The sequence below is a fragment of the Struthio camelus genome, chromosome 8, assembly GCF_040807025.1.
Source record: "Struthio camelus isolate bStrCam1 chromosome 8, bStrCam1.hap1, whole genome shotgun sequence".
Lineage (NCBI taxonomy): Eukaryota > Metazoa > Chordata > Aves > Struthioniformes > Struthionidae > Struthio > Struthio camelus.
Window position 1 is genome coordinate 18,809,337 of NC_090949.1, and position 18,721 is coordinate 18,828,057.

Here is an 18,721-nt window from a genome sequence, read left to right on the forward strand (position 1 = left end):
GTGTAAAAATACTTGCAGTTTCCCTCTTTTACACAAAACTATACTCTACAGCTAGGGACCAACGGTAGAAACAAAGACCATGCCCAAATTCAAATACTCTTATAAAGGAAAGGTTTTTTTGAATTTTTGGACCTGCAAACTACTTCAGAATGGGAAACAATTACATTTCTACTTAGAGATGAATTATCTTTTCCACGTGAAACTTGACTCATTTTTCTATCATCAGACTTGCTAAATAAAAGAGCATCCAGTTTATTTGTATGCTACCTCTGTAGGAATAAGTATCTTTCAGACATTAAAAGTCATTTAAACAGACATGTCATTTAAACAAAAACAGAATAATGGAAAGCATATCTGTTGAGTACAATTGTAATTTTTACAGTCACTCTGGAAAATTCATTCACATTCAATATGTACTTATACCTCAGATAATTTTCAGACATCATGAACACAGCAGAAATACTGCAAACATCTGAATTCCTCTGAAAATAATTTAGAAATTTCAGTTTCAAGCCATAGGTGTGCTCTGGTGTGCAAAGAAGTAAAAACACATACTCATACCCAGATTCTCCAGTTCCTGAACTGTTACCTCCGAGAGAGCAAACCTCTAGAGTACATCTCCACACGACACATTTATCTGAAGTGGCTGCACACATATAATGATGGCTTTTGTTTAGTGATCACGGTCATTTTGAGTTTGTTTAAATACTGCAGCCCAACGCTTATAAACTAATCCCAGAACATTTTGAAATGCTTCAAAGCTTTTAGCGGGGGGGACCCTCTTGCTTAGGCTTTGCAGATGAAGCTGACCACAGTTCACTGGAACCAGCCAGCTCAGATAACTAAGATGAAAGCAGACATTTCCTGAAAATATCTTGAAAGCTTTCCATTAGACTGTACCAGGGGTATACACTAAAAACAGCAAATGCCCGTGCTTGTATAGTAACCAATCCTCCCACCGCTTTCTCCATTCTTTCTTGAACTACTGTACGTGCATCTATGTATCTGCTTCATTTGATATCTCATAAAGTTCTTTGGGGGAAAAGATACACTTTTTACATTCCAGTTTACACTACATTATAAGCTAGATACTACTATAACATACAATTCTGCTAGTATACTGAACATTCAAACAGGACGAAACAAAAACCTACCACTAATAAAATTATTAGAATCGGCAGATAAATAAGGCATTTGATCTACATATCATTTTTAAAGAGTCATCCATGCCATGGTAGGCATTAATATAATTGTTTGAACATAATCTCTTCACTGGCTGTTGAAGGATACGCTGGGAAAGTCTATAAGTATTGCTGAACGTGCTGGTCAGAAAGGCAAGACTGCCTCAGGCTAGATTTTCAATAAAGGTTCAGGCTAGCTGTTTATATTTTATAGGATGATTTCACTGAATAAATCTAGCTGTTCACTAAAAAGAGGATATGCTCCACTATTGGGATCACCAACATTTGATATTTACTTCAGAGATATTTACTTCAGGCACCTTACTTCAAAGCTATGAATCAGAAGCCCAGGTTTCTTTAACAGTCAATAGGCTCAAGAGCATGTAATTGCTTTGAATAGCTTCTGGAGGACTGGCAGACTATACAGAGAGCCTAGGTCTAATTTAAGCATCGAAATTAGGTGTTGGGACTATCCTACACAGAGTAGCCTACAAAGAGTTACTTTACAAACACACTCACCCACGCTCTCATGAAGAGAGGATAGCATCATCATAACATAATACAAGGCATTAAGAAGTGATAATACTTGAATTCAATACAGCAGTAATGATGACAGTGATTCTGGCCAGCAGAGCTCAGAGACCACAGAAAGTGTCAGGGTACTCCGAGTGCACTGTGAAGCTCAGTATACTGTATCAGCCCCTAGCACACTCTAGCCATATATGAGAAGGAAGTGGTGAGCCACAACATCTATGCATAAGACGGAGTGCAAGCAAAGTCCAACAGTTGCTACTTTAAACAAAACATCCCCCCCAAACAAAACCAAAAATACTCGAGGTCTTGGCAGTTTCTTTTGATGTATATCCTGAAATCCTATGCTCACTCTGCCTTCTTTAATCCATATTCTTATACCTCCTGCTTCCCAGGGTACCCATGATCCCATGATCTTTCCTCCAGTCAGAAAGAGTAAGTATCATCCTTTGTCAGGGTGTTGCTTATGCTACTTCACTGATTAGTGTTAGGAGTAAAATGGGCATCCTGCATCTGGGACCAGGTCAATACCTGTTAATGTATTTCCAGAAAACGTTCGCCTCTTTCAGTGAAAGAAGCTAGTAAAGACCCATTCTTGACCCAGGCCCCATATAATTTCTCAATCTAAATGACATTCCATGTCCTGCAGCATGCATCATTTCTCGTTATAGTTAAGGGGAGAGCAGAGAAGACTTCGTACAGTAAAATCCTTTTGTGAGCAATATTAGTGACATTTGGCAGGTTCCCTGGAAGACTACAGGAAGTGAGAAACGTCCACAATCTGGGGATCTGTTTCCCAAGTGACTTGGCCAGCTTTCTGCAATAGGTTTTCAGGTCTTCTCTGCACACTTCTGGATTCCACTAAATCTTCGAGTTTGGTAAGAATTTCTAAAAAAAAAAATTAAGTGTTCTGTGCTGCTCTTTCTTGAAAGGATGCAACACTCATCAGCTTCCACATAGAAGAATCAAGAGCAACTGTCTGATCCTGACATTCTCGCACAGCTTCTCCTAAGAAGGGGCTCAGAGAAATTGTTCAAAAATTGAAGATCATCAGCTTGCAATAAATTTATAATAAGCTGAAGTCAATGAGAGTTTTGTTCAGGTCTTCACTAGCATAACATTAGATAAGAAATCCACTCTATTTTAGGACAAAATTTAACTGTCATTTGCTTAGGGGTGGATTCTTAGAAAACAAAGGTTAAAAAAAAAAAAGGTTTGGCTCTATGCTTCTAACTGCTACTAATATAAAGACTGCCTGCTACTTCCTTAACATTTTGAAACAACCATAAAACAATTAGTAGGTATGTAAACATTTAAGGCTCATCATACGCAGCAGAGACCAGTGACATGTTTTAACCCATGATCAAAGCAGTCACCATTTCATTAAACGTAAAGGAACTACTTGAAAAATTCATAAGATCTGTTTCACAAATTACCAATTCAACCATAAGAATATATAGTAAAAATGACAAAAGATTTGTTCTTACAGTTGATAAAAAATTTATGCCAAGGCATTCAAGTAAAGTTACTTTCTGTGTTCTGATTTAATGAATCATTTGAGCGGTATCTGGCTGGGTGACACAGATGTAAGGCTCGCTGAAGCCTACTCTAATGCCTACTGGTATAGCCTTCCTTGGGACAGCAAAGCCAGAACAATGTGTCAGACTAAAGTAATATCAAAGAAAGTAAGTGCAGTACTGGGGATGCTATGAGGCTGGCCCACAACACTTCTTGACCTCTGAATGTCTGTAAGTACTTCTCTGTCCTACAGGCTCCAGTGACCCAGCAAGCCCAAAAGAAGCAGCAGCAGTGCGGTAATAAACAGTCCCTGAAATAAGATTTTTGCAATCCTGTAATTCAAGCTGAAAGACATAAAAAGATTGCTTGATGGTTTTAACCCTATTGAAAGGTAGGGCCTGACACTGTGTGAAACCACCAGTGATTTCTTAAGATGTGAACTAATGTTAAATGTTTAATATGAATTTGTGAAAGAACTGTTTTATTACACTGCAAAGTTTTTAATCTTTCTTTTTAACCTCAGAAATATACACAAATTTGGAAAATATAAATTAAGAAAGTTACTTGATGCATATGATTGCAACTTTTATACTTCATGTCTCAGTATAGAAGCTTACTGAAAGAGATTATAATAAAATGAGGCTTCCAGTTAGGAAAATCATTGTAAAGAATTTTAATCTATAGAATGTAGAACAAAGCTAAGGATGGGTCTAGGTGCTGCAGTATCATAAGCTTGAACAATAAAGTGAATCCACAAAAAAAGTCCCAATATCAGAATGTTAGGGCTACTAAACAAAAGTTTCCCCTCTCAAAGAAGTCTGCTAGAATACTGAAAGATAATTCAAACATAAACATTTAGAAGCACACCACATCTACCAAAATAATTTGACTTTTATCATGCAAGTGAATTCTCTAATAAATTTGGAGGAAAAATTACAAAGGAATAATAAAATAATAAAAGGTAATTTACTAATTTTCTAATTAGCATTTTCTAATTTCAAAAAGCTAGTGTTTTCCAAAACAAGGGAGGAATGTTACTGAATACGGAAAGTGTATGCCATATGCAAACAACACGCATGTTACTTTGTAGAAAATACTGTCGGAGAGGGGAAGACTGCTTGGCAGCAGTGGATGGAGAAAAGTGAAGTATCCTCTTCTTTCCTCCCACCTTTCCTCTTGAAAAACCCTAAAACATAACTGTTTTTAAAAAATAAGCATTAAGTTTGCCCATTGTTAACATGCTGTTACAAGTGGGACAGTCACCTGCTTTGTCAAGAGAAGTTACTTTGTTTGCATGCAAAAATATTTCTGTTGATTTCCCCATCAATTTCGATCTTTCCTCCTTCTATCTGAAAACTAAATCTTGTCCTGACAGGCTAGTTAAGGCAGTTGTGAATGACAGTATTTGACATTATAGGTTACTTACGTAGATAACAAGACAATAGCAATTAGAGTCCATTCAGGCATTTTGTGAATAATATTTCTGTTTGTGAACCTGAAAAATATTAATTAAAGAACATCAGAACATTCTAAAGTAAAAGTGAAGATTAACAGATCTTGACTGCTGAATTTTCATTTACGTCTACCATTAAGATTCAATATGCTATGGTACAATGTGGCAATTACAGCTGTATCTGAGCCATTCACCAACTTTCAGGGTTCTCTCTCATCTCATCCTGTAATGAAGAGATTGCAGGATTCTCATTAAGTCTCTTTGTTCTCTATGAAAACGGGACGCAAAGAGTGAACAGAAGCTAATTCAAAGAACTGGCTTGCAAATAGTTCTGACTGCTGTGAGGGCTCAGCTTTCCCTCTTATCCAGCGGGAAATTCTCAGGAACTGCACATATGTTTCTGAAAAGAAGGGCCTTCCTACATTCAGTTTCCCCCCCCGTTGGTTTCAGATCCGGATTTGCTGTAAGAGCTAATGTTGTGGAAACAGACTGGATTAGGTAAGGAACTAGAAACTGTCCGCTGATGACTTGAACTATTAACAGAAACCTTGAATTCTAACCTAGTGGGAGCCAGTGCAGATATAAGAAGAGGAAAACGAGGTGTGCATCAAGAACCATGTGGGTATTCAACAAAAGGGCTGCTGTATTTTATGCCTCATGACACATTTGCTTTAACTTCTAGGTAAGGCACAGCTGCTTTAAGTCAAACGCAGAGGTCACACTCGAACAGTTACAGCCAGTTTTGGGTGTGACCCATAGTGTTCAGGGCAAGAGTAATTTTATGGAAAAGTCACAGCTAACAATGAAACTGCAGCTATGTGGGCCTCCAAAAAGGCTAGCAGAATTAATTTGATTTAGACAGATGGTGCCATACAATAGAAATAGTAAGAGGTAGTGCTTCAGTACGTTTCCTTCCTTCGTGCTCTCAGCCTCCTTTCTGTCTTGCCGAGTATAAATTCAGATCCAGAATGAAGCTACTCTTCATTCATATCCGCTTCTACAGACACTACGGGAGGTTGCTTGAATGTGTGGGGGTAATCATTTTCCTAAAAGGTGGTATTTCACCTGCTCCACCAGGGGCTTCGCACAAACGTGCAGGAAGAGAGGAGACACAGCAAGGTTGGAGGACACCAAGCACTGCAGGGGTAGGAGAACACGTCTCCATGGTATGTTCATGGCTCATTTTAGGAAAAAGGACTTAAGCCACTTTTAGATATTTCACAGGAAGTTTTGGAATTCCGGGAAGTTTTAACCCGTGGAAACTTGCAGAGAGAAGTACTTTTGTAAGTCACCTATGGAAAGCCATATGGCGGCATTAGCAGTAGACGTTACCATCAGCTGCCTAGCCGTTAGAGGCTTTATCACTGGATCTCTTCACATTGCCAGTTCTGGCAATTTAACCAGAACACGATCAACTAAATGTGACTAGTGGCAGCGTGACAAATGGTCATCACACAAATTATGGTAGCTCAAACAAATGAATGTTAAGTGTGCCTCTAATCTCTTACTAAATCACAGCTGCAGACAGGGTGGAGACATATCCTTTCTGATGACTGATCATGTACAATAATTCCAGCTTCAGGAGCAGGAGAGCACATTGCTATGCTCAGGGGCTCCCAAAGCATAGTGATCTATGAAGATCAGTTATACATTTAGCATCCCAGTACAGGAACTAAAAGCATTCTTTTTTTGTACATTGCATAAGTATAGCAATTTTAAAATCAAATATCTCGGAACAAATTCAGTTTCAAGAGAATTTTGAGTCTTTTTTTTTTTTTTTTAATTTTCTTTGAGTAAGAACATAATTATGAAAAAAAGATGTTAAAAAATGGTAACATCCAAGTTTTCGGCATCTGCCATTGTTAAAATTCAAATTTTGTTTATTTTACAAAAAATTATTTAAAAAAATCAAAGTGGTAATTAGAAATGCACAGTTATTAATAAGATGCTTTATACAATTATTTCATATTCCTTTATTTCAGAAAGATAATACAAATTCTTAAAATTTATTTCTAAGGGGAGTAATGATCAAAGTAATATTGTCCTCTTTTTCTCCTCAAATCTCAAAAGTTTTCCAACCAAAATAAGGTTTGTAAGCAATGATCACTCAAGCAGTGCCTCTACAGTCCTAACTTTGTTAAAGGATGAAAGGAAAAACACGTATCCTGTACTACGTGTACAGAAACTGTCATGACAAATTAGAACCAATCGTTTTGGTAAATATAGATTATTTCTGTTATTAAAAGGTTAATGTTTATCAATTACTATTTGAAATAGCTAATGGTGGTACCTAGCAGAAGTTAGTACCTGCTAAACTGTTACATTTTCTGGTTAAAGAACAAGAGATAAAACAAAGGCTGAAGGTCTTGACTCAATACTGATGACAGTGATAAACACTACTGAAAAAATGCCTGATGGAATCATCTTGACAGGCAATTCATATGTAACATTCCAGTTAATCTGCTATGATGAGATACAGTGGAAGAGACAGCTCCAAATCACCTGGGAAAACTCTGTCAAATAGAGAAAGCAGCTTTATTTCAATGCTCTACAAGGAGCCATATTGATTAGAGCACAGGAACACGTCATTCTTGTACACAAACTGAGAGATGCAGTTATTTGTGTCAATTAACTCTTATTCAATGTTAGTATTGATTGGCAAGGTCTCAACACTAGTCACTGCCATCAATATGCTATTTACAAAGGAGGTAGTCAGAAGACACAGATAACCTGCAGGATACGGCAATATGGATTTGCTGATGTACTACTGTCACTGGGCTGGATGAACAGTCAGGCTTGTGCAATGAGTAACCTTTCGGTACAACACCTGTCCTGAAGCACTTGTGCAATTGTATTGAAAAAAAACATTTTAGGCAGATCAGACTAAAGCTAGCAACCTACAGGTGTGAAGCCTTAAATAACAAGGAGCAGTGGAAGGGCAGTCACTTTCAAAAATAAGCTGTGTGTCAACACCAAGGCCTCTGAAGAGCAAAGCTTTCAGGAAACAGGGAAGCGCAAGTCCTCTATAAAAATGGTTCATTAATTCTTTGTCTTGCCTCTAGCCAAAACTGTTACTTCAGAACGGTCCATGAAAGAGAGGAGAAAAAGGTCACTAGAGTTCTGTTATAAAGGTATCATATGGAAATGTAAAAACACAACAAAACTTTGGGTACGCATCTTGGGTAACAAAACTTTGGCTTTGCAGTGAAATATTTTTTGTCAAAGAGTTTGACCAACTTCTCCCTCCCCACTAAAGAAAACGATATGCAACTATCAAAATACAACGTAGCCACTTAGCCTCTTTAAGGCAGGATAAGTATGCCAAGAAAGCTGGAAGATGATCCCAAATACCTTTGTGGGCCACTTAGCTGCTGGTTTGTGGGTGCTGTAGTTCACCCTAGCACCTTGCAGGAAGATGCACTGCAGATGGACTGAACTGCTTCCACCATCCAGTAGGCAACAAACAGGACCCACAGAGCATTTTTAATACTCTGTGAAGAAGCTCAGATTGGGCCTTTTGGATCAAAGGGACAAGCTGATGGGATAAAGGGCTAAAAGATGCAGAAAAATTCCATTATAAATCACTTCCCAATAACTGATTAGAGCACAGCCTGCAACAAAAAGTGAACTCTAGTATGGAAGTTGTGGGAGTACAGCAAAGTCCAAAGTTAAAGGAACCACTGAATGAAAACCTAAAGCCAAAAATGACAAAAAGCAGCACACACAGTTGGTCCTACTTCTTTTCCTTTGGTATGTCTTCTCATTCAGTTACTGTCACCTGCTGATTTTGCTAGCAAAACACTATTAATGAATGATGGCCACGTGATTTGTAACCAGTGCCTGCTGCGGCAGCAGATTAGCAGATTCAAGCACATCCCTAAGAGCCCTGAGATAGAATTTGGACAGGAACCCCAACAAACTGGAAGTTACAGAAAAGAAACTTTTAGCAAGGCAAGGGTACACCACCCTTTCCCCAACAGTATTATGTTCTCTGACAATTACAGGAAATCGTTTTTTGATAGCAATGCCATCTAACAGGGAATGGCAGAGGGACACAAGGATTATTGTGCTGAAATAAAGTGTATCCCCTAATCTGTCCTCATCATCAGATATTTTAAATGAGATGCCTTAAAATGTAACTAGTTCATAGAAAACAAACTTTTTGTACCCATTTGTACCCATTTATACTTTTTGTACCCTATTTTTTGTACCCATTTATAAATTATCTTCTTGAGTATTCTTTCCTTTCCCAAAAGTTCATCTATCCTTAAGAACACACCTCTCATCTATGAGCATCAAGTCTCTGTGCACCTGGTGAAAGAATATTCCCTTAAACAGGCCCATGCTGGGTCTCTCAGTTTTACCCATGTACTTGTTCTTACGCTCGGGGAAGAAAAAAGATGTGCCCCACATAGAAGGCTCTTTTTTATTGCTTTTACAGTTTAATTTTGTTGCAAGGCAATGCGCTCAGTGTCTTTGCAAGTGAAGCAACCTTTTCATTCGTACATCTAAATTCCTAGAGCAGGCAAATACAAATTCAGTTCAAGAATTTGACCCATTAGTTTGGCCATTTGCCTGCTCTGTAAGGCAGCAAGCTGACTCCATAGGTTAGGATCTAAGGTTGTGACTTCAGAGGACCTCAGCTAACTATTAATTTTTTAAAACTTTATTTACACTAAGATGAGGGAAGCTGTATTTTAATTAAGCCAGGTTAGCATAAGCATATCCTGAAGCACAGATCTTCTTTAGGCTCCAGCTACACCTGCCTAACCGTAAAAGATGACTCCTTTCCCCAAAAAGAGAGCAGCATATTTACATACTGAATTGTAACTTAGTTTGATTATAACCAGCAGAAATGACTTACTATTGTAACTTTACATTCTCTTCAAGAGGAGGCTGTTTACTTTGGTGATCTGCTGCTTTAGAAACAGGTCTGCACTAATGAATCCACTTGCATGCTCAAGTTTGACATGCTCACAGGAAATGTTCTAATTATGTTAGCAAACACTGTTATATCCATCCTATCTTGCTATAATAGTATGCTCAATTGGCAATTCAGTCATGTTAATCAGTTCTCCCCAGTGCTGAAGAGCAAAGGTCATTAAAGTTCTGAGACTTCTATATTTCCATACAGAACCTTGTCTACAACAAAGTGTTGCTGACTAAGCTGAAACTCAGAACTTAAAATTCCACTTGACTACTTGACAATGTCAAAGCCTGCTGGTGAGCGTACATTAGGTAACATGCACTAATAATACTTATTTAAAAGCTAAAATATTATCTTGGAAAAAAAGTTAAGACAAAGCTGTAATAAAAAGTCTTGAACACATCTTTAAGCAGCAACTGTATCACATTCATTGACAAAGAGTTCAATGTCAACAATGAGCTCCATAAAAGGAACTTCAATATTTGTAACCATAGGGTACAAAAGAAATTCTGTTTTCCATATGTGCTATTAAGCTTTCCTTCTTTTTTTTTTTTTTTAAATCACGTTCAAATACTTAATCATTTAGCCTAGATTTCTACATAAATAGCTAATTTTCTCTTGATCTTTTAACAAAGTGCCCTTAAACACTCTGGAGAATTATTTGACATCTCAGTTTTCGTAACAAAAGCTTACAGGCACTGAGGGACTTTGCTTGGAAAGAGCTATAACCATTCTAAAATGTCTCTTGAGATCCCTCTAGTGCGTTTCCCAGCAGTGGTGATTGAATAAAATGCTGCCCAAGAGAGGCTGAACTGCAAGTGTTCCTTTAAAAACCAATGGAGCTGAAAATTGTTGTTGCTCAGTTCACCACATGCTCTTTTACCCTTCTTCAGCTAAGCTCTAGTACTGCCATGTGTTTTATCTCCTACCCTCTTCAGCAAGTTCTTCAAGCTGAAATATTTCCAGTACAAAATGCAGAAAAGAGCACTTGCATTTGTCAGTGCTGCCTCCTTATTCATTAAGCATTTTAACCACATTAACGAAGAAAGTAACAACGTATAAACCCTGCAAACATAGAGGTTAAAACTTATCCCATGTCACCCTACCAAAGCATTCAACCTCAAATCAGTGAGACTACTCACATGAGGTAAATTTAAGCTAACGTATAGAATTGGGGATTCAAAACTAAGTCTTCATCTTAACATCCATGAGGTAGCATTTGTGCATCAACAGACCCTTCTGCAGCAGAAATGCAAGGAGAAAGGGCCCAGAGGCCTTTACTACTTCTCTGTTTCTTGTACCTTTATATTTTTTGCTATCAGCAACAATAACACTCCTAAAGACTGCAATTACAGAATCAAGTTCAAATACTAAAAATGCTAATTATAGGACATCATGCACAGTGTTACCAGAAAGGAAAAGGAAAAATAGATTCCATGACTAGAAATGCCACATACAGAAATCTGTATTCTAGAGGGGTGCTTCATCTAAGATAAATCATAAGGGCTTCAGGCAGAACTGGGTTTCTGCTCATGAAAAGCCTAGATTCCTTGTGGCAAATGCCACAAGAATGAGTGTTTGAAAGGGTTCATGTAAACCTCACGTAGGTTAGTGGGAAAAAAATTGTTTTAAGAGTGACAGACTACACACAGTTAGCAACTGTTGTTGCTCCTTACTCTAACAATGCTTCAGGATGCAGGACCTGATCTAGGTCCAAGATATAAGATTGTGGCCCAAAGAAAACCTAAAAACATTCAGAGAAGTTACTATTATTCTGATTTCTCTCCTTGTTTAGTGTCAGCGTTCCCAAAAACCCTCTCCAGGGCTTCTGACTATCTGTGGTGATAAAGCATCCCCTTCTTTTTCCCCTTAAAATCCGAAGCTGGACACGTCAAGCTGGACCTTCTTCCTAGTTCTGGAAGTTAGCGGTAACGATTATTAATCACATTAAAATCATTTAGCCCAGCTATAGGGAGCACAGAGCAAAAGAAAGTGACAGATCTCAGAAATCCACGCTTAATAGGAGGTGACGAGGTAGCAGAACCTTTAAAAGACTCACCCTCATCCTCCAGAGACCACTGGCCTAGTTTTTAAAAAACCTACAAATAATTCTGGTGACCCAGCCACTGTCAGGAGCAGGGGAAGGGGATGACTTGTTAGTCCATAGGGAATGCAATGTTACCTACGTGAAGACACAGCTAGAGAAGGGCAAATATGCACTGGGGCCCTCTCTGCCCCTAAATCACTCAACAGCATGTGTAATTAATCAGTCAAAAAAAACCAAAGCAAAACAAAAAACCCCCACAAACGAACAAATCAATCTCTAAAAAAGAACAATACTTACCGGAAAGTTTTGACAAGATTTTTTAGTTCTGTGTAAACATCACCTAGTGTAATCTGAAGAGGGCCCAAAACTGCAGGTAATCTAGAGGGCAAAACATATTGGTTAATAGACATTTTCCTCTCTTTTAAAGAATTAATTCCTCTGCAACAACTTATTTATAAAAATAAGCTCTAGTTCAGCGCAAATGCAAAGAAGAAAGCAAATACACCGTTCTACATATATAAACTATTCGCTTTACATTTCAGTTCTTACAGGACGTTCTTAAAAAAACTCAAATAGATTACATTCTGAGGGTTAGAATTTTAATCCTCAATTATTTCAAATGTTTATATTTATTTTGGTCAAAAATTAAAATACAAAAGGAATCTATTCACCCAAATGAGGTAGGTACACAAAAAGTATCTTCTAACCTTAGATGAATGTATGATGCAAAAAGGCTATAAACAGAAATAACAGTCTATTATAAGGCTGACAGCTGGAATCAAAATAGCGGGGCAAGAGGAAAATTTCAAAAGAAAGAACAGAACAGGTTGCCTCTCCGCTTGGCTGCGCACAAAATTTGATACAGCACATCACAGACTGCACATATATAAACTGTTTAATTAGTTGTTAGTATCCTCAAATGCTGGAAATAATATGTACTGGTTTTCACATTTAGGATGAAAATTTTGCCTCTATTTACTTGTTCTTTAATAGTTAATACTCTTGCATGTGAAGAATCATCCTTACATATACTTACATTTACTTGTAACATGTGCATGGTTTCTCAGAATTGCTGGAAGAATGAATATTTCTATTCTCCATTACATCACCATGTTTTACAAAAACTGAAGATAGGCCTCTTATGATGCCATGTCTATTCATATTCCCACTGACCTCATCTGAACACACCAAGAAATCATCACTTTGCCACAAGGAAAATTGTCTCTCTTACTCAAGTATGATGGGAATACTGCATCACCTCATAAAATTTAAAATATCAACTAAAGAAGGGGATATTCAAGAATAAAAACTTTGAAGAAACTAAGAAATCAATGTTCTGTCTTTCATACCTTCTATTCATAGAGTACAAAACTTAAGTTCAATGGAAATTTTGCTAGAAGCTGGACAAGGCTGACAAACTTGTGAAAAAACTGAAGGAGGAGAGATACTGCTTTATAATGCAGTAGTAGTGGGATCCATGCAACGTTGACACTCATGGAAAGATCAGAGACATTATAGTCACTTTTCTTACACCATAGTTAACACCACATGCTCTCATACCGCACTTGCTGCAGGTAGAGACAAAGAGTGAATGGAGCTTTTTTTTTTTTTTTTTTAAATACACTCCTCAAAAAACTATAACCATAAAAAAGCAAAAAAAAAAAAAAAAAAGAAAGAAAACCTAAAAAAAAAAGATGTTTGGAAAGTTTTAAGATTCAGCTTGGACGGCTTTTAATGATCGCTTAGGGCAAGAGGCACACCAATAGCAGCTGTCTGCATATGTACTAGTAACTCTTTTAGCAAGAGCTTTGCTTAAATTATTTAATAGATTTGAAAAAAACCGCTTCCTTCTGGGTAGATCTGTTTACCAATGTATGCTGTACAAGACAAACATTTATAATCCCTCCAATCAACTTCAAGTTTTTCAGTTTAAACATCAGAAGTTGATATGTAAAGCTATTCAACTATTTCATATTTGTTGTCCATCAGAATCTGCTTTTAAACAACTTTAAAGAATTTAAATATTTTAGATATTTCAAGATTCACTGGGAAAAAGTAGGATGATAAATGAAGTGTTTGCTGTGGGCTCTTCCTTCTGGAAGCACCTATTCTCATTTTAAGCTATGTATGTTTTAGCAACATTTAGATCCTCAAGTACAGAAACTTCCAGTGTAATGGCACAGTTGTGTGACTTTTGCTACTGAACTACTGAAGAGTGGCAACATGCTGTCACGCCAGCCTACAACGCTGCCAACCACAAGCTCTGACTCTCCTTAGGAAGGGGCAAGTTTCTTTTACAGAATACATCAACAGCGAGTTTTTAACATTCACCTCAGAGGGCTGTGCAAACTGTTCTCTAAAACTGTATCACAAATGATCATCTCAGAAATAAGCAAGTTCTTTTAAGGGTTTTAACTTATAACCAATGCCACTTAGAAAAAGGCCAGAACATCCTTGCACAGTCTGTTTGTAACTTGAACCGATGACGAACGAGCAGCAACTCCAGCTTGATATTTAAGGAAATAAGAAATGCTTACGCTTTTCTCAGTTTTTCAAGGACAATCCGCTTTCTAATCTGCATTTGAGCATTTGAATCAACAAGTGGGAAGGTGAGATCTTCCTGTTGATCATCCTGTATTACAACATTAAAAACATGAACATCTATAACCTAATCATGAATTGAAGTCAATGCATGAAAACAGTCACGTTTTATCAATAAATGTTTAAATAAGAAAATACTGATCTCTGAATAGAAAAAAAATTCAGTAATTTCTTAATGGACAGAACTTCACTTAATCTGACCCCGCAAAACCCCCTATATGGTTTCCCTGCTGATCTGCTTTTCTCCTTTCTTTGCAAAGTCATTTTACTGTTTTTCAGTAGCAACAAGACCACCTGGCTGCTGTCAGCTGGCCCACCTGACTTGGAGGGAGTGCAACCTCAGACACCTCTACAATTCTTAGAGCCTGCAAATCCTGATTTTTTTTTTTTTTAAAGTTACCTAAGTTGCAGCAACCTATCTAAAAAAATGAGCAGGATCCAACTTGGAGAAGTTTAACAATAAGTAATACCATATATCTAATCTTACTCAAGAAGGAAAGAAATCCAAACTCAGGTATGCCCTGTCATGACTTAAAGGAAAAGTATTCATTAAATAAAAGTCTTGTTTAATGAATCAAAGAAGGGAAACAGTAATTTTTCCCCCTCACCTGAGGTCTAGTCTGTCTTACGATGGATTTTTTCTTCTAAGGAAACCTTCCTTACCTGCCCTGCAAGGGAGTAGAGGTTTACAGAAACCTTCGCTATACACTCTTAGAATCCCTATAGTCCTCTGACTTGGGGTAACCACCAGCCTTTCTAGGCACTAAGCTCTCCTCACACTTGCTTCTGTAACAGCTTCACCTCATCACAATTAGGTAACACAATGGTTGTATACTGAAGCATCAGAAAGTCTTTATAAAGGGAAAGGAATCAGTACAATAGTTGAAGGCTGTATATTCAGCCCTTCCGCAGAGATTACAGAGGCATCTGTACCTTTTGTACACCGACTTTCCCTTGCATTACAAAAACTGTATAGGGCTCATCTACTTCTTAACTCCTCCCATTTCAGTTTACCAGCACTTCCTCTGCTTGCCTCAGACCATGTTCAAGTTGTGCTCAAGCAATGGAATAATCTGTCATGCTTCACAAACTGAAAGGCAGCTTTCAGAATTCAGTGAGTGTCAAACAGTCACAAAAATTCATTCTTATCAACCTGAAATATGTTTCAAGCTTATGGGACTACTGCGAATCTATCCAACCCTTTTATATTTTGCATTAATAGCTTGCATAATCCAAGACAGTATCCACTTACAGAGACGGAAACAAAGAGCTTGTATAATTCTTTGAAGGCAGACTTTAAACAGCCTGGACACTATTCCACTGAACACTTACTTTATCTTTGCTTTGATGCTCTTCTATTTGTGCATGTGTCATCGCCTCTTCAGCCAAGATACACTTTCCTTTATAGAACTCTTTTACTCGGAGTTCCAGAAATTCTGTTTCTTCTTTTAACTTTTCATAACTAGGTATAGGCTTAACTATTCCACCTGAGCCTCTGAAAGGTAAAGAATGGTTCAAACCAGTTTTAGACTCCCCTGCAGCAACACTAAGATCATCAGCTGTATCTAAGTCATCCTCATCAAGCTCTTCATTCTCTTGGTTGGCAGCTGATGTGCATTCTGATGAGCATGAAGAAGTGTAGTTTGCACCATAGAGAAATTTTAAAGTTTCTTCAGTTCTCCATTCTATAAATGTTTGCTTAAGCACTTCTAATAAGTTGCCTTTGGCAGCCAGGGAGTTAACTGGATCCCTTAGTCCATATTTTTTATGTTGTTTTGAGTTAGCTAGCATTCTTTTAAGCTGTTCTGCTCCTTTTTTGCTCACACTCAAAAAAACTATTTGTGAACCACTACAAGTATTTTCGTAATTTTCTGTAGTATTTGATTTTCCAGGAATAGTACTTTGTGAAGAAGTTACAATTAGTTTATTTTGAACAGAGCAAGAATGCACTTCTTCCTGAGCATCTAATTTACAATTAGATAGCTGTTCAGTGGCTTCTAGCACTTCTGAGTCTTCATTTTTAGGGCTGGAATACACTTCCTGAAAATGTTTCTTTGTGAGGATGCTTTTTCTGTGCAATTGTTGTTCAAGATTAGCTGAACTTGATTGACTTCCTGGTAGAACAGAAGAAACGAATTCTTGTTCAGTATCACTACTGCTGTCACTGACAGTGCCAGCAAAACTAGATTCACATGGGTTTGAAGATGTCCTAGGATTTTCAATGTCAGAAGCTTTAATTACTTCATCACATAGTTTCACCTCTTCTCCAGACTGACCGCTGTAACAGAAAACACAAGTCATGGATGAAATACGAAATGGATATTAACTATAATAGCTTTTCATTATCCTATAAGTAAGATTAATAAAGCATTTTTCCCTGATACCAGAAGTGTACTTTTTTGCTTTAAGAATCATGGCTTCTCTTCTACAAGTACTCTAACTCAAAAGAGTTGCAACGTCCTGCAATCAAGAGGGCAAGTACAGATACTATTTAGATAAGTTCCCAGTTCCTTATTGGTGTCAGAAAGGAATACGAAACAAGATACTAAAAAAAGCAGACTAAGGTCAGACTTACCATGATGAATTTTAACATATTACAATTTAAAAATGAAAATAGGCATCTTTCTTTGTGTAGATACAGAAAAATCTTAATACTCTGAAAATCAGGGGGACAACAGAGCTGGTTTCAAGCAAATGCAAGTTTGCCCCCTAATGGCCATGTGTTGCAAAAATAAAAAAAATCACTATGTACAGCACTATACAGAGAGATGACAGAGTTGCATGACTTCAATTTAGCTGATACAGATGTCTTAGATTAAGAAGTACAGAAGCTTTCAACACATATAATTGGTACTATTTTGAATAGATGGCATAAAATGTGCAAAGTACAAACAGTATATTCGTTTCAGGTTTCAACACTCTCAATTAAGATATATAGGCCAAGAGCAGCTGTACACTAAATCATACAGATCAAATATGCTATTTTAGAATCACAAAGGAAAAAACTAAATAAGACAAATAATCCTTTGTGCAGACTCTAAGGTCTTTTGTATAACAGGAAATCAAAGATTTCCCTTTCACCTGGTGTGATGCTACAAATGCATATAACAAGAAGAACAAAAAAAACCATTGCTTAGTGTACCTCTGTCCCTCTTTCAGCAGCTCTATGTCTGGCAATCTGCAAAAAGAAGACACAGAGTGACTATTTTTCTCCTAAACAAGTGCTTTTGGAATACACATTAGTATATCGAATCATAAAATGGTTGAGGTTGGAAGGAACCTCTGTAGATCATCATCCAGGGCAACACCACCTGCTCAGTCAGCTAGAGCAGGTTCACTTGTGTTCATAAAGCATGACTCATATGCGTATGCAGCACAATGCTGTTAGGCTGAGCAACATTTAATAGAATCAGCAAGTCATAATTAGCCAGAAGGGACCTCTGGAGGTCTCTAGTTTGACCTCCTGCTTATAATGTGATTGTCACCAGCTTTAGATCAGGTCAGCCACAGCTTCGTGATGCCAAATTTTGGAAACCTTCAAAGATGGAGATTCCGCTGTTCTCTTAGGGCAAACTGTTGTCCGTACGTCCAATCGGAACCCCCCACACCATAATTTGTGGCCATCATCCCTTGTTAAGTTGCCAGGCATCAACCAAGAAGCTCTGTCATCTTTGTAACTTCCTTTCAAGTAGTTATAGACTGTTACTAGATCAATCTCTGGTCTCTTCTTCGCCAACTTAACATGCTCAGCTCTCTCAACTTCTCCACATAGGTCACAAGATTCCTACAGTAAAAATAATCCTTGGCAGTTTATACGAAACTGCCCCAAATTCATTAAAAAAACATGTATCTTAATATTTAGGGTGCCTTTACTTATTTGAAATATTACTTTGTTAGAAATTAGGCTATCAAGTTATACTGCTTTAAGAAAATGGAGTTCAAAGGTTTCCAGAAACTCTAGGAAGCATCATTAAACAGATTCTCAACAGGTTTTTTTCCTAAGTTCTAATTGCAATTAATGTCCTTCAATTCCGTTACGAGGCAGTTACTATATGTCTTATCCGACACCTAAAGTTTAAATCCTCACCCATCCTTCTCATGAATGAAAGAAAACCTTTTAAGCATGTGCCAAATGCAAGTCAATGCAGTAACACCTTAGCTTAGACAGTATAGAAAATAGGTTTAAAAAGATGCCAGCTGCACCACTCACATGAATGAACTGAGTCTGGAAACTAAAGGTGACAACAAAAAAGGATTAAAATTATTAACACCAAGTAACTTATCTTTAGAGTTTTAAGAGAAGCCATGCACTACCTGGATTGGGTTTTTTTGGGAGGTGGTAGGGGGTAATAACGTACCATTTAGCATAAATAATTCACCATGTCAGGCATATCAGAAGTATATGCTTATGCAACAATAAAGGGAGATTTTATAAATATTTTCTTAAAAAAACCCCAACAAAA

The 18,721-nt window shown here is 37.4% G+C and overlaps 1 protein-coding gene across 3 annotated transcripts in view; it reads right to left on the minus strand.

Moving 5' to 3' along the window:
* The window catches only part of RPAP2 (RNA polymerase II associated protein 2), a 44,660-nt gene that overhangs the window by 17,497 nt on the left and 8,442 nt on the right, over positions 1–18,721 (minus strand). For all 3 annotated transcript variants that reach the window (XR_011142535.1, XM_068952491.1, XM_068952490.1), the window contains exons 7-11: positions 17,401–17,436; positions 15,591–16,536; positions 14,195–14,289; positions 11,955–12,035; positions 4,657–4,725 (exon numbers count right to left, since the gene is read on the minus strand). Coding sequence is in view for 2 of the 3 variants with exons in the window: in XM_068952491.1 (XP_068808592.1) it covers positions 4,657–4,725; positions 11,955–12,035; positions 14,195–14,289; positions 15,591–16,536; positions 17,401–17,436 (1,227 nt within the window). In the remaining variant the exon portion in view is untranslated. The remainder of the gene's footprint in view (positions 1–4,656; positions 4,726–11,954; positions 12,036–14,194; positions 14,290–15,590; positions 16,537–17,400; positions 17,437–18,721) is intronic.